The sequence below is a fragment of the Panthera uncia genome, chromosome B4 (assembly GCF_023721935.1).
Source record: "Panthera uncia isolate 11264 chromosome B4, Puncia_PCG_1.0, whole genome shotgun sequence".
NCBI lineage: Eukaryota > Metazoa > Chordata > Mammalia > Carnivora > Felidae > Panthera > Panthera uncia.
Window position 1 is genome coordinate 24,468,719 of NC_064809.1, and position 25,080 is coordinate 24,493,798.

At 35.0% G+C, this 25,080-nt stretch overlaps 1 protein-coding gene across 1 annotated transcript in view; it reads left to right on the forward strand.

The window, feature by feature from the left end:
* The window catches only part of ANKRD26 (ankyrin repeat domain containing 26), a 69,141-nt gene that overhangs the window by 25,247 nt on the left and 18,814 nt on the right, over nt 1-25,080 (forward strand). The window contains exons 11-20 of the mRNA XM_049626640.1: nt 345-511; nt 9,820-9,984; nt 12,259-12,292; nt 12,859-12,994; nt 16,194-16,407; nt 18,190-18,373; nt 18,600-18,737; nt 20,489-21,445; nt 23,209-23,361; nt 24,979-25,080. The exon at nt 24,979-25,080 is cut by the window's right edge and continues 9 nt beyond it. Coding sequence (XP_049482597.1) covers nt 345-511; nt 9,820-9,984; nt 12,259-12,292; nt 12,859-12,994; nt 16,194-16,407; nt 18,190-18,373; nt 18,600-18,737; nt 20,489-21,445; nt 23,209-23,361; nt 24,979-25,080 — 2,250 coding nt within the window. The remainder of the gene's footprint in view (nt 1-344; nt 512-9,819; nt 9,985-12,258; nt 12,293-12,858; nt 12,995-16,193; nt 16,408-18,189; nt 18,374-18,599; nt 18,738-20,488; nt 21,446-23,208; nt 23,362-24,978) is intronic.

Consider the following 25,080-nt stretch of genomic DNA (forward strand, 5'->3'; position numbering starts at 1 on the left):
TGTTGTGTAAAACCCAGGTGGTAAGGATAGGAAAGGACAAATTTTGTCTTTGTCTTTTTATTTCTTTGTATTTCTTGGTCAGATGGGGTGGGGGTGGGGTGGGGAATTTTCGGTAGCAAAGTGTGGATATGAATAAGAGTACAAAATTAAGCCCTTTTAGAAATTTTGGAAAATTCTGCTTTTTTTATTCAAACAGAAATGAAGCCGACTTTATAAAAATTATAATTACGTGTAATGATAAACTAAACACAAAATGTTTATCAATTAAAATTATGACAAACTGTCAACTGATAAAATTAATGAAAAAACTTCTTTTTATTGACTAAAGTAACAATTACCTTTAGTATCAAGTTCCATTAAAGGTTGAAGAAAAAAAGAAGCACAGAAGTAGTGACATGGAAGTATCAGAAAACATACATGATGCTGCAGCTGCTGGATTAATTCAACAAAGAAAGAATGGAAAAACTGATAACCATCAATTTCCTTTAACAGAAAATAAAGATTCTGATAGGTAAGCCATAGCAATATTTAAATAGTAGGTAATTGTTATTTTCCTATGCAACAAACTTTTATAGTTTGAGCTAATGTTCATGATGAACAAGTTTTGTATTTTTCGTGGAGATATTTCATCCTATGTGGTAATCAGAAAAATGTAAATAATGAGATACCATTTTTTGCAGTCATAGTGATAAATATTTTATTAAAAAATAATCAAAGTGGGGCACCTGGGTGGCTCAGTCGGTTAAGCGGCCGACTTCAGCTCAGGTCATGATCTCACAGTCTGTGAGTTCGAGCCCCGCGTCAGGCTCTGTGCTGACAGCTCATAGCCTGGAGCCTGCTGTGGATTCTGTGTCTCTCTCTCTCTCTGCCCCTCCCCTGCTCATGCTGTGTCTCTCTCTGTCTCAAAAATAAATAAAAAACATTTAAAAAAAAAATAAAAAATAAATAAAAAATAATCAAAGTTAGGAAATGTGAGGAAAATGACATTCTTATTTACTGTGGCTAGATGAAGTTGGTAAATCCTTTCTGAAGGGTCATTTAGCAGTGTGTTTCAAAATTTCAGATATGTCGTTGCACCTGGGCAGCTTAGTTGGTTAAGGGTCCAACTTCGGCTCAGGTTGTGATCTCGCACTTCATGAGTTTGAGCCTTGCGTCAAGCTCTGTGCTGACAGCTCAGAGCCTGGAGCTTGCTTCAAATTATGTGTCTCTCCCTCTCTCTCTGCCACTCCCCTGTTTGTGCTCTGTCTCTGTCACTGTCAAAAATAAATGATAAAACATGAAAAAAATTTTCAGATAGGTCATCCCGTTATTCCAGTGGCTTCATTGCCAGGACTGGATCCTCCAGGAAAACAAGACTTCTATAAACACACACCACACACACACACACACACACACACACACACACACACACACACACACACTGTAAGGACATTTATTGTGTATACAAAATAGGATAGATATTTTAAGGTTACTTACATAAATATGTTACATATATATGTTAAGGATATTTATTATAGCATTCCCATATCAAAAAATTGAAGATAGCCTAAATGTTTATTTACTTATTTTGAGAAAGAGACAGAGAATGTGTGCATTGGGGAGGGGCAGAGACAGAGGGAGAGCGAGAATCATAAGCAGACACCATGGTAACAGTGCAGAGGCCAACACAGGGCTCGGATCTCACGACCACAAGATCATGACCTAAGCCAATATCAATAGTCGGATGCTCACCGGACTGAACCACCTAGGAGCCCCAGACACAGGCTAAATATCCATTAATAAGGAAGTAAATTTTCACTTCTATAAAATAATGGAGTATGTGACCATTTTAAAAAATGAAATTTGGTTTACAGTGTACTGATGGTTTAACAAAGTATATTTAAAGCATTTGGTTTGATGTCATGTCTTATGCACACTTTGTTAGAATACTTTTAATATCTACTGAATTGCAAAAGGAAGTTCCCTGCTACACTGGCAGTCTACTTCATTACCAACAAAATAGCTAGTTATTAGATTTTTGGTTTTGTTTCCCAGTGCATGAGTGCTCAAATGTTGGACCCTCAATCTGAATATTGCCAAGAGGTTTCACATGGCAACTTGTCTCATATTCTACATAAACACTTGATGACCCCTGTGCTATAAACAAAAATGCTGATAATGCAGTGAATCGTTTTTATAAAGGTACCTTGCTTGCATGCCATTATCCTTCCTTTTTAAAGAGAACATATTTCAACATGCACCACACCAAATTTTTACACCAAATTTTTCAACAGTGCCTTCATGTTATGCAATTTATGACAATTCAGTTTACAAAGTAGGAATATTTTCTGCATTCTCACCCCCTTTTAGTTCTGTGTATAAAATTTTAATATGCTAATTACTTTGGATAGTATAAAATATCCTAGAGTTAGGTGACTTTTTAAAAATGTTTATTTTGAGAGAGAGAGAGAGAGCGAGAGAGCATGCACACATGAGTGGGGGAGGGGCAGAGAGAGAGGGAGAGAGAGAATCCCAAGGAGGCTCCATGCTGTCATTGCAGAGCTCGATGCAGTGCTCGATCTCATGACCCTAGAGATCATGACCTGAGCCGACATCAAGAGTTGGATACTTCATGGACTGGGCCATTCAGGTGCCCTTAGAGGTCAATAATTTTTGTCAAGCATGAAATACTGCCCTTGAAATTTAGTTTTTCTGTGGTCTTTCTAAGCATGAGAAAAATGGTAATCAGCTTATATAATATTATATATCTAGAAAATTTTAAGGAGTCTTCTCATTGTATAATTTTGTGAGTTATTTAGTACCTTGGTCTGGCATTAAAAAAAAAAAAAACTAGTGTTACATATATGCAATTTTTAAGACTTCAAAATATTACAAAAATACTACATAATCCTTATGTAAGAATTGAAAACTACAGCAATAATAGAAAATTAGATCAATGATGATCATTCCACTTAGCTATAAATCCTTAAAGAGCCTTCTTCACTCTTTGATCCTGATTTCCCTCCCATCCACTCTTGAATTCATTGTAGCAATTTTCCCTTTCCAATCTTCACTACTCCAGAATTGTTTTTTCAAGGTTACCACTGATTTTTACTTTAATGAATCTGAACATAATTTCATACATCTCATTTTATTTAACCTTTCAGCAATATTTGACCCAATGGAAAACTCTCTCCTCCAAAATTCTGTCTCCATGTTGCTTTTAGGATATCACTCACTCACCTGATTTTCCCGCTGCCTTTCTAGTCTGTACACCTCAGCCTGATTTGCTTGTTTCTCCTCGTCCTCCACCTTTTAACCCATTGACGTCTTCCAGGAATTTGCCTTTGATTTTCCTTCTCTCGACTTTTACTATCTTGTATATTCTAATGATCCTCAAGTTTATATCTTCAGCCCGCATCTCTCTCCATAATTCCAGACCCACATATCAAACTGCCTACTTGATATCTCTTTCTGGATAGCTATTGCAAACTTAACATGTCCAAAATTGAACTACTGATATTCTTTCTTAATATTTGCCTTTCATGTCTTTCCTAATTGAGTTAATAACAGTTCCATGAGTTGCTCTGCTAGAAAACTTGGTATCATCTTTGAGTCCTGTCTTTTTTTTTTCTTTTTCTTTTTCTTTGTCTTTTTCTTTCTCTTTTTCATACACATCACATCTAATCTGTCAGCAAATCTTGTCAGGTCTTCCTTCAAATATATCCAGAATCCAAACATATCTTCCATGACCAAGAGACTGTCATCTGTTGTTTATATTGGTGTAATAGGTAACTAATTGGTCTTCTTGTTTGTTTCTTCTTTTGTTTTTACTCTGTTTCCTCTAATTCTGAATACATTGGTTCTATTAAAATGTAAGTCAGATTGTGTCCTTCCTCTGCTCAAAACTTAATTGCCTCCCATTTCACTCAGAGTACATGCCAAAACTCTTCCTAATACCGACAAGTCCTATATAAGATCTTTTCCTCTCAGGTGTCTCCTTCTGTCTGATTTGAACTATTTTCTACCCCTTTCATTCTGTCCAGCCATACTGAATTTCTCACTACTCTTTAAGTATTTCGGACATACTTCTGTACTTGCTGTTGACTCTATCTGGAATGCTTTCCCTCCGATACCTCATGGCTTGCTTTTTCCCTTTTTGTTTGTTTTTTCTTTCAGTTTTTTGCCTAAATGTCACTTTCTCAGCAAGGCCTTTCTTGGCCATCCTGACTAGTATTTCAACTACCTTTTTCCTATAACACATCAAAATTTGATTTGTCTGCTTTAGTTTTTCTCCTCTAATACTGTATATTTTGCCTATGTAGTTTATTGTTATTGTATGTTTACTTCACTCATGAGTAGGATTGTTATCTGTTCGTTGCCATGTCCTCAGTACCTAGAAAATGTTCTAGTATATATAGTGCTTATTCAATAATGTTTATTGAGTGAACGGAGTTTAACCTGTGTATATTGTTTTTAACATAATACTAGTTCTCACTTTTACAAAGTTTGGCGTGGGTTCATTCTGACAATTAAACCTGCCAGTTATATACATTTTTTGGATTTTGGGGGGCCCAATATTGTGTTTACTTGCTACTTTTCTTTTAGTTATATTTATGTTAGTTTTAATTATGGTAAAATGTATCAAAGGAATAGCAAACTTCCTTTATATTTATTAAGGAAACTAAAACATGGTGCCAAATTATTATAGGACTTTAAAAATTCTTGCCAAGGGTTATGAGCCCTCAATACCTGAAATAAAAAGATGAAGTTGGAATTTATCACTTACAAATAAGAGCGAGCTATGCTGGCTAGGTATAGTCTTTTCTAACAGAGCAGTCTGCTATTCTTATACAGGGTTTGGGGAAGAGTGGAGTTTAAGGATTGGGGGACTTTCAGAGAATTAAATGGTTTGTCATCATCTGAAGTACCATGGTTATTTGGGTGAGACTGTTGTGGATTGGTTGGCATGCTGAGGCATATATGTTGGAGTGATTTTGTCCTTTATTGGCTGTCTTTCAGAAGGAAGGGGCTGAAATGGATTGGTTGGTGAGTAAGGCTGGTGGGCATTGATTAACACATTTAAAACTGATTCTGGTGGCTTCTTGTTACCATGGCTACATGTTAGGGTTTTGTTTTTGTTTTTTGTTTTTGTGTTTCTAAGTTTGAGGTGGCTTTCACCAGATGTTTTCTATTTAAAAGCTGCTTCTATTCACTGTGTTCAAAATGAAAGCTATTTCAAATTCTATAATTACAGATTCATTTAAAAAAAAAATTTTTTTTAACGTTTATTTATTTTTGAGACAGAGAGAGACAGAGCATGAACGGGGGAGGGGCAGAGAGAGAGGGAGACACAGAATCGGAAGCAGGCTCCAGGCTCTGAGCCATCAGCCCAGAGCCCGACACGGGGCTCGAACTCACGGACTCACAGACCGTGAGATCGTGACCTGAGCCGAAGTCGGACGCTTAACCGACTGAGCCACCCAGGCGCTCCAATTACAGATTCATTTTTGAAGTTTGGGTCAAGAGGAATTGTTTGATAATTGCTTTCAGAAAGATTCTTCTTTTCTTGGATGTTATTTCAACTAGAAAAGTTATCTGTACAACAGCTTTTTGAGAAAACAATTGCTAGTTTTGTTTTTGTTTTTGGTGCTCTTAAGGGCTCATGTTTAAGTCCTAAATAATCTGGGAAATTTCATTGTTTTTGGAAATGTATGTAGCTGTATGGTAATAATATTCTCTTGCATGCATTTAGTCCATGAAAAAGTAATTATAATTTTCTTTTTGGCAAATCCTCTAGTTTTTTCTGTCAGGATTAGATACGAGGCTAAGAGTATCCAAATCATTTGTTTTTAATTTTTTTTTAAACGTTTATTCATTTTTGGAGAGACAAAGTGAGAGTGGGGGACAGGCAGAGAGCAAGGGAGACAAAGATTCGGAAGTAGGTTCCAGGCTCTGGGCTGTCAGTACAGAGCCTGATGTGGGACTGAAACCCACAAACCATTAGATCACAAACTGAGCCGAAGTCATACACTTAACGGACTGAGCCATCCAGGCGCCGCAAACCATTTTTTTTTTTTTTTTCAAACAAAAGCATAGCTAATCAGATTGTTGCTATTTTTGAGTGATATATATGACATATGAGTACTTCAGAATTTTTGAAGTTTTTCTAGATTTATTGACATAATTAACATACAACTGTGTAACTATAAGGTATACCTCTATTAATTAGATACACTTTTATATTGTAAAATGATTACCACAATAGTGTTAATACTTCCATGACCTCACATAATTATCGTTTCTTGTTTGTGATGATCTACTCTTGTAGCAACTTTCAAATATATAATACAGTATTGTTAACTGTAATCACCATCCTGCACATTAAATCCCCAGAATTTATTAATCTTGTAACAGGCAGTTTGTACCCTTTGACCAGTATCTACCCATTTCTCACAGCCTCCTAACCCTGGCAACCACCAGTCTGTTCTGTTTCTGTGAATTTTTTTTTTTTTACGATTCCACATATAAGTCAGATCATACAGTATTTATCTACCTGTTTCTGATTTATTTTCACTGAGCATAATGCCCTCAAGTTTCACTCATATTGTCAGAAATGGTAGGATTTCCTTCTTGTTTGTGGCTGAAAATATTCCATTGTAAATATATACCATATTTTTTAATCCATTGATCCATTGATGGATGCTTAGGTTGTTTGACTATTGAAAATAATGCTGCAATAAACATAGGGCTGTACATATCTTTTCGAGGTAATTATTTCATGTCTTTAAGATATATGCCCAGAAATGGGATTATTGGATCATATGGAGGTTCTATTTTTAGTTTTTTTGAGGAACCACCATACTGTTTTACATAGTGGCTGTACCAATTTACAGTCCTACAGCAGTACAAGGAATTCCTTTCCTGTACATCATTGCCAGTGATATCTCTTGTCTTTTTGGCAATAGCCATTTTAATAGGTCAAAGTGATATCTATATACCGCAGTTTTGATTTGCATTTCCATGGTGAATAGTGATATCGAGCACCTTCTTATGTACCGCTGGCCATTTGAATATGTTCTGAGGAGAGACGTCTATTAAGGTGCCTTGCCCGGTTTTTAATTATATTTGGTTTTTGCTATTGAATTGTATGAATTCCTTACACATTTTAGATATTGATGTTTTTCATATTTGTAGTTTGCAAATGTTTTCATCCTTTCCATAGGTTGCCTTTCCGTCATGTTGCTTGTTTCTTTTGCTGTGCAGAAACATTGTTTATTGCACTGTTTTTGCTTTTATTGCTTGTACTTTGGATGTCATATCCTAAATCATATGTAAGATCAATGTCAAGGAGCTTTTATCCTGTTTTCTTCTAGGAGTTTTATGATTGAAGGTTTTACATAGAAGTCTTTATTTGGGTTTGTGTTAATTTTTGTGAGTGGTGTAAGGTAGCGGTACAGTTTTATTCTTTTGGATGTTAATATAGTTTTCTCAGCATCATTTATTGAAGAGATTATCCTTTCTCTTCTGAGTATTCTTGGGTCTCTTAACAAATTTTAGTTGACTTTATGCATGGGTTTATTTCTGGGTTCTTGATTCTGTTTCGTTCATCTTTGTGTTTGTTTTTATGCAAGTTCATACGGTTTTTAGTACCATAACTTTGTAATAGTTTGACACCAGGAAGTGTGATGCTTCCAGCTTTGTTCTTCTTTCTTAGGATTGCTTTGGCTATTTGGGGTCTTTTTTGTTCCTTACAAATGTGAGGAATGCTTTTCTTATTTCTGTGAAAAAGGTCATTGGAATTTTGACAAGGATTGCATTGAATCTGTAGGTGGTTTCAGGTAATGTGGATATTTAACAATGCTGATTTTTCTAATCCCTAAACAATGGGGTATATTTCCATTTGCTTGTGTCTCTGCTGTTCTTTTATCAAAGTCTTGTAATTTTTACTATACATATTTTTCAGAAAGTACCCACTTTATTGAGCGTTATTATCATGAAAAGATGTTGAATTTTGTCAAATGCTTTTTCCTTACCTATTGTGATGATCATATGATTTTTTTATTCTGTTAATGTGGTATATATCAAATATATGTATTTGATTTGATTTCTGAAGGATAATTTTGCTGAGTAAAGTATTCTTGATTGGTAGTCTTTTTCTCTTAGCACTTTGAACATATAATCCCACTCTCTCCTGGCCTGTAAGGTTTCTGTTGAGAAATTGCTAATAGCCTTATGAGGGTTCACTTGTAATCAGATAGTCTTTCCTCTCTCTTTTTCATTCTTTTACTTTGTTCTCTGCTGATTGCATTATTTGAAAGTTCCTGTCTTTAAATTCACAGATTTTTTTTTTTTGCTTGATCCATTTTCCTGTCAGTGATCACTCTTGCTTTTTTCATCTCATTCATTATACTCTTCAGCTCCAGGATTTTTGTTTAGTTATTTTTTACTATTTCCTGCTCTTTGTTAAACATCTCATTTTATTCATATAGTATTTTTCTGATTTTACTGAATTGGCTTTTTGTGTTTTCTTGTAACTCATTGAGTTTCCTTAAAATTGCTATTTTGAATTCTCTTTTGAATAAATAACAGATCTCCATGTGTTTCAGATTGATTACTGGAAGATTATTGTGATCCTTTGGTGGTATCATATTTCCTTGATATTTTATATTCTTTGCAATTTTGCATTGCTGTCTTTGCATTTGAAGTAGCAGTCACCTCCTCCAGTCTTTAATGACTACCTCTTCAGTATGTCCAAACCTGATTTTTTTTGCTCCAGTGGTATGCTGGAAATTCTCTGCAGAACACCTCGTTTTCCAAAAAGGCTCTCTCATCTGCGGGTGATTATCTTAGTGTTTTCTAGGGAGGGACTCCCAGATGTGGCTGAGAGGGAGGGACTGGAGGCAGTTTATGGGCTATTGCTAGGTCCACAGATAGACTGTAGTATGTATGCCTGTTACCTGATGCACAGGTAGGCAAGACTTTTCCTCAGTCCCTTGGAATATGGTGCTAGGTCCCCACAGCTCCTGCAAAGGCAGTTTTGTCCGTGGGTAGATAGATGCCAGTTTGTTGTAGGTGGGCAGACGCAACAAGGTACATCTCATTCAGCTATGATACTGATATCACTCTGACATATGGGTATTTTAAAAGTAGTTTTTCCCCTAGGATATTTCCCTGATTTCTTCTTTCATGTTATATGGACCTCATACTATTTTAAAACTTTGTTTAAATTAAGCATTTTCAGATTTAAAAGCAAAACCAAAAATATAGCGCAAATCTAATTATTACTCCCATGTCTAAGAGTCACTGCCTTTAGGCAGTGAACTCTAACTTTTTAGTGTAAACTTCAAGGTTCTTCAGAATTTCTTTCCTGACTTATCTCTTACTACTTGCTTCCATGTATTTTATGCTTTTTTTCCCCAAGTTCCTAAAAGTTTGTACTTTTCCTTTCAAGGCACCTAGATGCAATCTATGTAATCTTTGTGCTCACATTCTAATCGCTTAAGAAAATGGTTTTTTCCTGTTTCTTTTCCTGGTGACCTCTCCTGTTTATTTTCCCTCTTCAATAAAACCTTTCTGGTCCTCACTTACAGCTTTTCATATGTCAATTCTTACAAATCACATTGTATTATAATTATATATTTATCTGTGTTTGAAGCAACAGATGAGTATTTCCTTGTATATGGTTGGTACTTCATCACTGTTCTGTGAATTAATAAATTAAGTCAGATGGGTAAAATTCAGAACTTTATGAAAATTGTCTTTTTATTCTTTATCAGTAAAATTATTAGAAAACGTTGGCTTTTTATATGGATTTTTAATGGATTTTTTTTAAAGTAGTGAACCTGGTTTACATAAGAAGTTAAAGAAAGGTGAAGATGAAGAAGGGACATCAGAAGAATCTGTGATCACACCAGTGTTGAAGAAGGCCGATTCCCTAACTGGTGGTCTACTACAAATGAATGAGAGCAGCAGTTTAAGTGAAAAGGATCAGCATGAAAGCAGGTAAAGTCTATCAATTCTTTATTTCCCTGTGAAGGAATTTTAGCAGTGGTTACCTTTTGTGAAAATAAAATGCTGTAGTGTAGGTAGGTCCAAGCTAAAGCAAGAAATACTCAACATATCAAATACACTGCTTGAAAAGTTATGATGAGGTTAAGTAACTTTGTCAAGGAGCAGTTTCAGTAGTCACCATGGAAGTATGGAAGGTAAGTGTAAACAACTCCTTAGAGCATTTTAATTGGGAAAGGTAATAGAGAAATGGATGATAACTGAAAAAGAATGTGAATTGCAAAGGCATTTTCTTTCTCTTTTTAAGATGGGAGCTTTTAGAGTATGTATTCTGTTGGAAATGATCAATAGAGATAGACACGGTTAGTTAATTTAAAATTGTTTGTGTTTCCAAACATTAGGACGTTTGTTGATTGTATTACATTATCTTTTAAAGATTATAGTAATTGTCCTTAGTACTACTATTCATGTAATTTTGTGGAAAAGTTGGTTTATTCAGAATTGATTCCATGATGGGGTATTCTCATATAATTGAATGTACAGATTTAAAAATATATATGTATGTGTATGTATTATATATATATAATTATATATATTATATTATGTTATATATATAACTTTAATATATATTACAGTACATATTATTTCTATGTATTATGTATTGTTATATAGTGTATATATATATTATATATACTAATTATATATAATGTATGATATATTATACATTTATTATATTATATATTATTTACTATATTATGTTATATTTATTTTATATTTATATAAATATGTAAAATATATTTATATAAAATATAGAATATATATTTATATTATATTTATATTATATATTATATGTTATATATTATATTATGTAAGTAAATATATAGAAAATAAATATTATAATGTATATATAATATATAATAATATATATAATATTTTATTATGTACATATATATATAATAAAAAATACACAAACACTGAGACCATTCTGAATAGAACTAATCCTTCCTTGATGATTTTAGATATTCAGTGCCTTTGATAGTATCACGAATAGCTATGATTTTGTTAGGGACTTTAAAGTATCTGGTTATATCAAGTTAATATTTATTTACATTCTGGGGAAAGGGGAAGATTTTGTTTATTTACAATTGGAAAATAAACTAGTAATCCATAACAGATTATTCCTTTTGGACTAGAAAGCTCTAAATTACAAAAACCATGCTTCCTGTACCAGCAATGTCATTGACACAGATTATATGTTCAATAAGTATGTGTTGAACGTGGGAATAAACAGTAGAATGAATGAATGAATGCCTGTTGATGAACTTCTCTAGAAGAAGCAAATCTTTAGTTTATTGAAAGTAGGTTTCCAATATTGCCTAGGTATAAAGTCTCTTAAAAGAATGTGTAAGAGTCAGAAATTGTTATTTATAGCTAGAAATAGAATAATAATGTAGATTCATTTGCTATTATATTAGTTAGAAACACTTAAGTATTACTTTAACCACATATTATAAAACACATGCTTTAGCACTGGGTGTTGTATGGAAACCAATTTGACAGTAAATTTCATATATTAAAAAATAAAAAAATAAAAAAATAAAAAATAAAACACATGCTTTGAAGGCACATTCCTGGGTTTGAATTCAGGGTCTGTTCTTGGCCAGCTATTAGGGCTTCTTGGGCAAGTCACTTCGACTTTCTGTGCCTCATTTTCTTCCTGTGTAAAATACTAATATGACAACCTACTTCATAGAATTGTTGTGAGGCTTAAAATACCTTTAAGACATGTAAAGTGCTCATAATAATACCTAGATAGTAGTTGCATAGTGAGTCTTCAACACGTTAATATCATGATTGTTAAAAAGGGGTTCTTTCATATAAGGACTTGCACTTTCCAAGTAGGTTTTAGTGCCAGTAAAAGCTTATTTTTAGTAAAAATGACAACAACAAAAACAATGGTATCATTCCTATCAAATAATGCAAGTAGCATTAGGATTTTCCTTTGCTTTTGTTAGTTTTTATCTATATTTAGTACTTTGTTGTGCTCGCTTCAGCAGCACATATACTACAACTGGATACACCTAATCCTTTGTTAATATTAGCAGTAGTATATTTTCTATGTTGTTTAATGTTACTCTGTTGTTTAATCCCCTTTGTAGAAAATTAGTTTCAAATGCAGGGATTTTATATCCAAAACAATAGGTTTAAATATCCTTTGTATTTTAAGTATTTAATATTTGCCTGAAAAGAATTGTTGGGTTTTTTCAGACCTGCAAAGAAAATTTCTAAGAAAAAGAACAAGGTAAGAAAAATATACAATATAATTTTGGCATTTATTTTATTTTTATTTTATTATATTATTTTGATAAATATTTATTAGAAATATTATTCAGTGGTAAAAACTTTATGAAAGATGTAGTGAAAAAATAGAAAATCTTCCTTTGCTGTAGAGACATTTTCTATGAAAAATTTATTTAGAAATACTAGCTATTGATAATGGTGTCTTTTTCATAAAAATCCGTTCTTTTAAAATGTCTCTGTGGTTTTGCTTTTAAATGTTTATTTACTTATTTTTAAAATTTATTTTGAGAGAGAGCACGCACAAGTAGGGGAGGGGCAGAGGGAGAGGGGGAGAGAGAATCCCAAGCAGGCTCCATGCTGTCATTGTGGAGGTCAACATGGGACTCAAACTCAGGAACCCTGAGGTCATGACCTGAACCAAAATGGAGTCGGATGCTCAACCGACTGAGCCACCGAGGTGCCCCTGTTTTTGCTTTTATAAAAAGATGGGTATTTATCACTTCTCTATACCTAGTATATTTTATAAATATTTGGGGGACATTTTGAAATAATATTAATTATTTATAGGTCAAAAAGCAAGTTACGTCTATGGATGACCTTGTCGACTTAATTCAGTCGTCTGAAACAGCTTCAGAGGATTGTGAGTTGCCTTACTCTAAGAATTTCATGTTGCTAGTTGAACAACTTGGCATGGATTGTAAAGGTAGGAAGCGTTTTTATGTATATTGCTGTAGTAATATGTGCACACCTGCTATAGTGTAGAGTTGCTCATCTCAGAAATATGTTTTCTATTAAAGGAGAACTATTGTATCCTGTCAGCCAAAGAGTCATCATTTCTACTGTACCTTTCTTAGTGGGAATGGCACATCTAATGTCTGTTAACTCTGCTTCTCTTCTGTGCCTTCACCCAGGTCAGGTCATTATTTTTCTCCTAGATTACTGAAATAACCTCAGGACTGTTTTCCCTGCCGTTCAGCCTCCCAAGACCTTGGTCTGCACTGCAGCCATAATTATTATGTCTTTTTAAAAATGTGTATTTCATCATGTTACCTCCTTGCTTAAAGCTTAGCTATTACTTCTCATTGCTATTAGGTTAAAGGCCACAGTCCTCTGGCTTCATCTTGCATTGTTTTACATCCTTCTTTCCATCTGTGTCTTATCCATTGTTTTAGACATTTCTTCCTGTGAAAGAGCTTTTTGTTTCCAACAGCTTTAGTTAGGTAAACTGCACATATATGAAATGTGTCATTTGATAGTTTTGACATATGTTTACACGTATGAAACGATAACCATAATCCAGACAGTTAACATATTCATCACCCTTAAAAATCTCATGTCCCTCTATATTCCCTTATTATGAAGCTGCCAAATCGTTTTCTAAAGGAGTTGCACCGTTTTCCATTCCCACCAGCAGTCTGTGAGAGCACCAATTCCTACATACATATTCATGAACACTTAGTATTGTCAGCTTTTTAAATCCTAGACATTTGGATGTATATTTAGTATATATATCATTATGGTTTTAATATACATCTCCCTAATAACTGATGGTGTTGGGCATATTTTCATGTGCTTGTTTGACATCTGTATATCTTCCTTGTTGTTTTTTTAAATATGAAATTTATTGTCAAATTGGTTTCCATACAACACCCAGTGCTCATCCCAACAGGTGCCCTCCTCAATGCCCATCACCACCACCCCCCGCCCCCACTCCCCATCATCCCTCAGTTTATTCTCAGTTTTTAAGAGTCTCTTATGGTTTGGCTCTCTCCCTCTCTTTTTTTTTCCTTCCCCTCCCCCATGGTCTTCTGTTAAGTTTCTCAGGATCCACAGAAGTGTGAAAACATATGGTATCTGTCTTTCTCTGTATGGCTTATTTCACTTAGCATAACACTTCTCCAGTTCATCCACATTGCTACAAAAGGCCATATTTCATTCTTTCTCATTTCCACGTAGTATTCCGTTATGTATAAAAACCACAATTTCTTTATCCATTCGTCAGTTGATGGACATTTAGGCTCTTTCCATAATTTGGCGATTGTTGAAAGTGCTGTTATAAACATTGGGGTACAAGTGCCCCTATGCAACAGCACTCCTATATCCCTTGGGTAAATTCCTAGCAGTGCTATTGCTGGGTCATAGGGTAGATCTATTTTTAATTTTTTGAGGAACCTCCACACTGTTTTCCAGAGTGGCGGCACCATTTTGCATTCCCACCAACAGTGCAATAGCGTTCCTGTTTCTCCACACCCTCCCCAGCATCTATAGCCTCCTGATTTGTTCATTTTAGCCACTCTGACTGGCGTGAGGTGATATCTCGTTGTGGTTTTGATTTGTATTTCCCTGATGAGGAGTGACATTGAGCAGCTTCTCATGTGTCTGTTGGCCATCTGGATGTCTTCTTTGGAAGAGTGTCTATTCATGTCTTCTACCCATTTCTTCCCCAGATTATTTGTTTTTTGGTGTGGAGTTTGGTGAGTTTTTTACAGATTTTGGATACTAGCTAGAACTTTGTAGTTTTGCTATTGTAGTGGTTGGTTTAGGTTTTATAGTCTGTGGGTTAAACATCACAGTCTAGCTTCCATTAATGTTATACCACATCATATATAGTTTAAGAAAATTACAATAGTTTACTTACATTTCTTCTTTCCCAGACAGATCCTTCCTGGATCTGTGGGATTATAGTTTTAATTCAGTTTAGAAAGATTTTGGCCATTTTTTCTTGTGATTAGACATCTTGTGATGTCTAATATGTGTTTATTCCTGTCCATTGTATTTTTCATGTCTAACATAGTTTACATCTCTGTGAGTGCCATTCAGTTTTTTAAAACAATAGCTTCTATGCCTCTACTTATCTTTTCATGCTTTGTTTGGAGATATAGTTATGTTACTTACGAACAGTTTTATCCTTTTGTCTCTTGCTCTTGCCAATTATTAGATGAATCCAGAATGGTGATCAGCCTAAGGCAAATTATGAGTTTTTCTATCCTAGCTAATGTGAATAGATACTGTCCCTTGTTCTGTGAGAGTACCAGGGAGTGTTTCCTCTACTCTTTTCAGATTTTTTTCCCTTGATGACTTCCTTCCATGTATGCATTGGTTGTTACCCTGCTGAATACCGAAAGGGGGCCCTTTGCCGATCTCCAGGGTTTTTTCTCTGTTCTGCTTTCTCCTCTCCTATATGCTGACCTGTCATCTCTATCTGCCTTGAATTTGCCAGACTCTCAGTTTCATCATCTCAACTCAAGGAGTCTGGTGGAGGCTATTTAAATAATGCTTTTCTCCCGTGTCGTAGCCTGAACATTCTCTCAAGGCAGTGAGCTTGGGCATGTGTTAGGCTAACATGTTTTGTTTTCAGGGATCATTGTCCTTCATTGTCTGAAGTTCTGTGTCTTGAAAATCATGTTAAAGTTGTATTTTGTCTGTTTTGTTTTTGCTTGCTTCGGGTAGGAAGATCAATCAGTACGTGTTACTCCATCTTGGCCAGAAGCAGATTACAGTGGAACTTCGGCACGTACTCTAGACTGTCGAGAGTGCTTGTCTTCCTCATTTGCTTAATTGCCTCCTGCTTATCCTTCATTCCTCAGTATCCTTATTCCTCTTCCTCAGGGAAATCTATCTTCCTTGGGCCCAATCTAGATCAAGTTATGATCACAGAACTCTGTTTTCTAATAGGAACTATCTGAATTTAGAATTATCATTTGAGTTGTCTTTCTCCTTCACTAGACTTTAAGCTAATTGAGAACCAGGGGTCTTCTCTATTGTATCTGTAGAGCTGAGTATAATGTCTTACATTGAAGGTATATATTTATTTAATGTGTGAATGAGTAAATTGAAAATGCACAGTCCTGTATATGCAAAAAGTACTCATATATTTTATTTCTGTTTCTTCTCTGATGTAGATACTGTTGGCTTCTTGAAAATCCAAGATATAGTTCTTTCCTATGAAAGATTAATGAAACTTAACAAAAGTCACTGTAAACTACTTACAAGAAAAATTAAAAAAATGGAAAAAACAGTTAGTGCACTACAAAACGAGCTACGAGAAGCAAAAGACATGAAATCACGGTTAGAGCATCAAAAAGTGGAATGGGAACATGAATTCTGCAGTTTGAGGTATAGCATCTTGGTTTTAAAGAAACATTTGAACTGTTTACTTTTATACTACAGATGTATAGGGACAGTTTTGTAACTGCTAACTTACCATGTGGGATTTTACAGGAAAGAAAACTTCTTTAGTGTTGTGAAGTGTGAGGTTCTTGGAAATAATACAGCAAGTTCTTAACAGTGAATACTTGTAATAATTTAATGTATTTTCCAAATCATAAGTTTAATGGCCATTTAAAAGTCCACCATATAGAAACGTCATTATTTAACAGATTGAATTTTGCTTGTTTTTCATTTTTCTGTATTTTAATGAATGCTGTAAGGAATGTCTTTTATATAAATCTGTTTCTACATTTCTGGTTACTTGGAATAAATTCATCAATATATATTATTTGATTAAAGTATACAAATTTTTAAAAAGGTCTTTAATCCACATTGTTCAATTGTTCTCGGGAAAGTTTATATTAATCTCTATACCCAGCAACAGAGTATAAAATGGTCATTTTTCTCAAGACAGAAAAATTCCCAAAAATTGATTCTGTTTTATTCTCAACATTCAGGGTTAAAAAAGTAAAGTGGGGGTGCCTGGGTGGCTCAGTTGGTTAAGCATCTGACTTCAGCTCAGGTGATGATCTCATGAGTTTGAGCCCCGCTTTGGGTGGGCTCGAGCCCTGCTTTGGGTGAGCACGAGCCCCGTTTCGGGTGAACCCCTCTTCTCTCTCTGTCTCTCCCTCTCTCTCTGCCCCTCGTGGGATTCTGTCTCTTTCTCTCTCTCCACCCTCGCTCACTTGTGTCATGTCTCTCTCAATAAAAAATTCAAACAAAGTAAAATGGGGGTGCCTGGGTGGCTCAGTCAGGTAGGTGTCTGACTTTGGCTCAGGTCATGATCTCAGGGTTCATGAGTTTGAGCCCCACATCGAGCTCTCTGTTGTCAGTGCAGAGCCCACTTCAGATTTTCTGTCTCCCTCTCTCTGCCCCTCCTTTGTTTGCATGTGCTCTCCCTTTTGTCTCTCAAAAATGAATAAACATTAAAAAAGTAATACGGAAAGTGATTACTGATAAGTTTTTCAACATCTCTGTCATAGGTAGATAAAATTAATTCAAACGTGTATGCTGAAATCACATATTACTCTTTATTGTTTACTTAATATGTATCCTGTGTTGTTCTAGAAGGGATTCTTAAGTGATTCATAAAGTAGATAATCAACAAGGTAAGTTGCAAGTGTGGTGGAAGAAGAAACAAAAAGTGTAGGGCAACAGATATTAGACTCGCTAGCCTAGTCTTGGATGACAGTCATCTGCACGTGTATGTTGTGTAAACAACATCCGCAGATGCTCTCTTACGCTGCACATCATTTTTGGAGGTACCTGTAATGTTTTGTCAAGTGGAAATTTATTTCCAGTGAATTGATAAAATTGTTTATAAACAGTAACTTCTCTTTTTAATGAGTAACTGAATTATCTGTCCTATGGAGGAATAATTACACCTGTAGGAAAAGGGGTAATTTTCAACTCTAACTTTTCTGAATAATTTCACACTTCCTTTCTTACAACATCTACCAGAGTTATTACTGACTAAAACTAAGTTGCATAATGCTTTCTCATTGCTTCTTTTCAATTGTATATATCTTTTGGAAGAGATTCAAGTGAGAAAAACAGCCCTAGAAAGGAAAAAAATTTGAGAACATAGAAATTTCATTTGGACAGTAAGCCAACATGTGGAACCAGATCATAGGAGGAACTTTTTATTTCTAACAAAACAAATTTTAAAATAAGCATATTTAATTGCAGATTTACTTTAAAACAAGAAGAAGAAAAAAGAAGAAATGCTGATATGTTATATGAAAAAATTAGGGAGAGGTTAAGAAGAAAAGAAGACCAATATAATAAAGAAGTTGAAACAAAACAACAATTTGAACTCGCTCTTAGAACACTAAACATGGAATTGAAGGCCACAAAAAATCATTTGAATCAGGTAAATTACTTTTTGATAAAAAATTGTGTATTTCCATCAATATTATATAGTGTATTATACATATATTTTATGGTATCCCTTTGATTCAATATATATTATTTAGGTTTCAAATAAATTAAAACATGGGATTATGGTCCTTTGAATATTTTTTTAAAGTTCTCCTCTTCAGCTTTTGACCTTTTTTTTAACGGTATGAGACCAGAATCATAATGAAATGTATCTACAGGTTGTAGAAAAGTGCAGTGACACTCAGTGGCAACTTTCTCCACCACAGAATGCCAGAGAATTCCAGGATGGAATTCTAAACAATCACCTTTGCAAACAAAAGGAGATAGAAATGGCTCATAAGAAAACTAATTCTAAGGTTTCTTCTTTAGCTATTTTGAAGTACATGTGTGTATGTATTTGTATATATTTTATTTTTTTAATTACTACTTTTTCTCCATGTATGTATATATATATATATTTTAAAAACCGAACACTGTACATCATGGAAACTATACAGGATTTTAAAAGCATATATATTTTTGGGGAGGGGCATGGGGGGGCGGTGGCATTTTTGCTTCATTTGATAAAATAATATTCTTGATTAAATGCATTTGTCTCCAGCAAATAGTGACATTCATAATGTCCTCATCCAAATAAGAGGCTTTTATTACTTTCTGTAGGAATCGATGAGCTTTCCCTAATTTCAAAACTATTGCTACTAGCAACATGTGTTTTGGTTTTGAACAGTTACTTCACTGCCTTGATATATTAATAGGTTAGTTTAACACTTCTGCTAATGGACAGGAGGACGAGTGTAGCCAGTTCACAGATCATATTTTCGGTATCAAGTCTCCTACTTTTGAGAAAAGTAACACTTTGCTTCAAGTAGCATCCTATTTCATTACAAGGAACTTTTGAAACAATGGTATGCTATGCTATATACTTAATGATAATTTATTGATAGGTATTTTATTCCTAATAAAATAGTGGAGTGTATTTCCCCTCTTTTTATTACTATTTTATTTTTTTATTTATTATTATTTTTTATTTATTACTATTTTCAACATGAAGAGGAAATACAAGTTATTGCAGCAGTAAATAATCTCATGATTTTCTAAGAGATGTATAAATTTCACCTTATTTCCTATCAGTATTTTGAAATCCAAGACTTCTTTCGTACTTGTGTATTTACACTAGAGAAGTAGCAGTGGTTGGTGCAGGAGCACTAGTTGTGGAGTGAGAAGACCTGGGCAGAGTCCTGCAGCTCACAGTTTTAATCTCTGCATTCTAGAATTATGATAACCAAATGAGTTCATTGATGTATGGAGAAGTGTTTATATTATAGTACAGTGCCTAGATTTGTCAGTTATCAATAGATATATTCTTATAGCTGACTGTAGAAATATTAGCAAAGTAGATATCTATGAAATATTCTCAGGAAAAAAGAATTTTAGGAAATTTAATCTGTCCAAGTAGATGCAGAGCTAACGATTTTACTGTGGGGTAGCTGTGTTCGATATCTACTGTAAACTCAATTTTTAAGTGTAGTCAGATTTATTAATCTTTTATTTCAGGCCTTCTGGTTTGTTGTAAATCAGAAAGCCTTTTCCAATACTGAGATTCTGAAAACTTTTCTCACGAATTCTTTTTTACTTTCATGCCTTCATTATCTTCAGTTAAAGTTCTGAACTTTTGGGAACTTATGCTTGTATACAATTTGAGATTTGGAGCCAACTTTATTTTTTTCCAGTTGGATATTCACTTACTATAATCTTCCTTCCTTCCTTCCTTCCTTCCTTCCTTCCTTCCTTCCTTCCTTCCATGTGTATTTATTTATTTTTGAGAGAGAGAGCACAAGCCAGGAAGGGGCAGGGAGAGGGAGAGAGAGAATCCCAAGCAGGTTCCGTACTGTCAGCACAGAGCCTGATGCGGGGCTTAAACCCACAGAATCTGAGATCATTCCCTGAGCCAAAATTGAGAGTCAGAGGCTTAACCAACTGAGCCACGCTGGCACCCCTTGCAACGTTTTCATTGTATAAACATAGATTATACTGTAATTGGAAAGAAAATCATGATATAATGTCATTTTATTGAGTGCTATCTGAAAATTTCCTTTGTTTTACTTAGCTTTCTGATAGTCATGAGAAAAAACAAGACCTGTTGCATAAAAACCACATGTTGCAGGATGAAATTGCCATGCTAAGACTGGAAATAGACACCATAAAAAATCAGAACCAGGGAAAGGAAACGAAATATTGTGAAGACATTGAAATTGTAAAAGAAGAGAATGACAGTCTTCAAAAGACCATAAAACAGAATGAGGAAACATTATCAAAAACAATATTCCAATATAGTGGACAGCTTAATGTTCTGACTGCTGAGATTACGATGCTAAACTCTAAACTGGAGCATGAAAAACAAAATAAAGAGAGCCTGGCAGCAGAAGTTGAATCATACCGTGCTAGACTGGCTACTGCTGTACACGATCATGATCAGAGTCAGACATCAAGAAGAGACCTAGAACTTGCTTTCCAGAGAGCAAGAGATGAATGGTTTCACTTACAGGACAAAATGAATTTTGATGTGTCTAATCTACAAGACAACAATGAAGTTCTTTCTCAGCAACTTTCTCAAGTTGAAAGTAAACTCAATGCCCTGGAAATTGAGCTCCATCACACAAAAGATGCTCTCAGAGAAAAGACTTTAGTTTTAGAATGTATACAAAGGGACCTAAGCCAAACACAATGCCAGAAGACGGAAATTGAACACATGTATCAGAACGAACAAAGTAAAGTGAATAAATACATTGCAAAGCAGGAATCCTTAGAGGAAAGGTTATCTCAACTACAAAGTGAAAATATGTTGCTTAGACAGCAACTAGATGATGCTCACAACAAAGCGGACAGTAAAGAAAAGCTAGTAATTAATATCCAAGACCAGTTTCAGAATATCATAAAAAAACTTGAAGCTAAAAGTGAAGAACAAGGTCTTATGCTGGGAGAAAGAAATAAAGAGTTAATTGATGAATGTAAACATTTAAAAGAAAGAATGTATCATTATGAAAATGAGAAAGCAAAAATAGAAGTAAGTATACAGAAAGATAAGAATTTTTCAGATTTCCAGAAAGAAAATTCTGGTAATACTTGATTATGGCTGAATTTTGAATCTAGTTGAATATTAAAAAAAACACAAAACTATAAATCAACATAAAAGCATAACTTGTATGCAACAAATAAAAATTAGACCTGAGAGGTGCTTTAATTTGAGTAAAGTTATGGTGTCATCTATGAAACTTTAAGATGTTAAATTATAAATTGTTAATAGATAATAGTCTTCTGCTACAATAATAATTTTTTTTTAAATTTTTTTTTAACTTTTTTAATTTATTTTTTGAGACAGAGAGAAACAGAGCATGAATGGGGGAGGGTCAGAGAGAGGGAGACACAGAATCTGAAGCAGGCTCCAGGCTCTGAGCTGTCAGCACAGAGCCCAACGCGGGGCTCGAACTCACGGACCGCGAGATCATGACCTGAGCCGAAGTCGGCCGCTCAACCGACTGAGCCACCCAGGCGCCCCATACAATAATAATTTTTTTAAGTTTAGTTTGAGAGAGAGAGAGAGAACATGAGTTGGGGAGGGGCAGAGAGAGAGAAAATGCCAAGCAGGTTCTGCACTGCCAGGGTGGAGCCCGACACAGGGTTCTAGAACTCATGAACTGTGGGATTCATGACCTGAGCCGAATTCAAGAGTTGGTCGCTTAACTGACAAACCCTCCCATAAAAATTTTAATCTTTGCCACCACATTTTATTACTGTGGTGAGCTGGTAAATGAAAATGCTCAAATGTAAAATGAGTATTTTGAAATAGAGATTCAATTAATTGAGTTAACCGGACAGTAACTTCAGATTTCCCAGATGAAATGAAGTGTAGGTGCTCTATCTGGTAGTACTTTTCCTTTGGTAGCTTTTTATACATTTTAAGTTGGTATGATTTTATTTTTATTCACATAAATTTTAATTTTCAGTCTCAAATCATGTGTTCCTACAACCTCTTAATTCTTTAAAGGCATCTACTTTTCACTAAATCATAATTTGGGACAACTGTGGTGAGTTTTAGCAAAGCTATCTTTGAGTAATCTTCCCACTGCTATTTATAACTTATTTTAAATATTTTTACAAATAATTTGCTCATTTCGAAGCTGAGTTACTGTCATGTGGGCATAAGTTTGTCCAGTACAAAGAGAATTGTATCTCTCTGTGATTTATTAATTTGGCATTGGATCTCCATTTTCAGACCAAGGAGGGGTTGCAGGATTCTTGTTTAGCAGGAATGGAGTGAGTAGGGGAGAGAGCTGTAGGAGCTGAGGTCAGGGAGGGGGATGGAAGCAGGGGCCATTGGAATGACTTTACTTTGGTTCTGAGATAGGACTCTATTAGAAGGATAAGAGCAGAGAATTGGATATGTGAGGAACTCTGACGGTAACTTAAACCTGTAATAAAAAAAGAGGGAAAACCTTTCATAATGTAGAATTTACGACTGCTGTGCCCACTATGTCCCCATTTCTTTTTGAGACTTCTGTAGGTTATGAAGCTTTGCAAATTCACCAGTGGAGAACAGATAGGCTGGATTCATTATCTAAGTGACATCATCCTGACTAGCCAGGGAGATATAACACCTTTTGTTCTTTAACTGAATTCAGTAAATAGGAATGTGTACGTGTTAGGAAAAGATGGTTAATTGATGTATGTGGTGATATTTCTCAAAGTACGTATGTTAGAGTTGTATATTAATAACATAATTTAATAATAAGATGATTTATAAAATCAGTAACAGAAATGTCTTATTAGGTAGTTATGAGACAACTTCAACAAGAACTGGCTGATACTCTGAAGAAACAGTCTATGTCAGAGGCTTCCCTGGAGGTTACATCACGTTATCGTCTTAGTTTAGAAGATGAGACACGGGATCTAAAGAAGAAATTAGGTCAAGTCAGAAGTCAGGCATGTATTAAATGTAATCTGTCAACAGCTAACTTATAGCTGGTCAAATAATATAAAGTGTTTTAGGATACTAATTTCCATAGACCACTTCCTTTTGTATTTTCATTATAATTAATTCATTATGATTTTAGTATCTTTACAATGCATTTATTTCTTAAACTCTTTTATTCTACTATTTGTGTTATATATTTTTTCTTATAATATTTACTCTTAGGAAAGTTGAAGCTTTTGTATCCTTCCTCATAGGAATTGACACTTTTTTTTCTTTGTTTAATTTAAAAATTTTTTTTAAAGTTTATTTATTTTGAGAGAGAAAGAGCAAGAGAGAGTGTGTGGATGCATGTTAACAGGGGAGGGGCAGAGAGAGGAGAGAGAGAATCCCAAGCAGCGTCCATTCTGTCAGTGCAGAGCCAACGTGGGGCTCAGTTTCATGAACCATGAGATCATGACCTGAGCTGGAAGCAAGAATTGGATGCTTAACTGACTTAGCCACCCAGATGCCCCGGTAGATGCTATTATTCTTCTTATTATTTTTAACGTTTATTCATTATTGAGAAACAGAGACAGAGCATGGGCATGGGGAGGGCAGAGAGAGGAGGAGACACAGAATCTGAAGCAGGATCCAGGCTCTGAGCTGTGAGCACAGAACCCGATGCGGGGCTCAAACTCACAAACTGCGAGATCATGACCTGAGTCGAAGTCAGATGCTGAACTGAGTGAGCCACCCAGGTGCCCCAGTAGATGCTATTATCTTCATTTTATAGATGCAGAAACTGAGACACAGAAGTTTTAAGTAATTTGCTCAAGGTCATATAGGTAATAACCAGCAGAATTGGGAATTCAGACCCAGGCATTTTGGCTCCTACTAAGATACTGCTTCTCAAACTATTCCATGAAACATCTTGTTGCCATTGAAAACAACATGTTAAGTTATATAATCACTAGAATAGCAATGTCATTCACCTATGTGAATATTTGAAATCATAGTTGATGCGGTGCTTGGAGTATGAAAACAGAAATGTTTACCATAAGGTAATTCCCTATATTTCCTCCGTTTGACCAGTAGATAAAGTTGTATGTTTATCTGATCATATATAATTTAAAAACATTAAAAATGTTATGTTTTTGTAGTAGAGTAAGGTTGGTAAGCTATTCTGTAAGAGTATTTAAACATTTTTGTCTTCGTAGGCCATAGTCTGTTGTAGCAGCTCAGCTCTGCTGTTATGACCTAAAAGTAGCCATCAGTCAGCATGTAGAGGAGAGTGTGGCTGGGTCCAATAAGATTTTAGTTACAGGGGCACTTGGGCGGCATAGTTGGTTGAGCGTCCTGATTCTTAATTTCCACTCAGGTCATGATCCCAAACCCCACATCTTGAGACCGGTCATGAGACCGAGCCCCTCATCAGGCTTCTCCCTGAGCTTGCAGCCTGCTTACGATTTTCTCTGTCTCTCCCTCTGCCTCTCTTCCCCACTTATGCATGCGGTCTCTCTCTCTCTCTCTCTCTCTCTCTCTCTCTCTCTCTCTCAAGTAAAAAAAAAAAATGTAGTTACAAGAACAGGTGATGGTGTTCTACTAGATTGCCAGTAGTTAAAATTATTACTTTTTCTTTATTCTAGTTGCAAGAAGCACAGGATCGACATGCAGAGGCCGTAAGATATGCTGAGAAGACGAAAGATCATATGCAAAAGTATAATTTAATCCTCACAGAAAATAGCTTG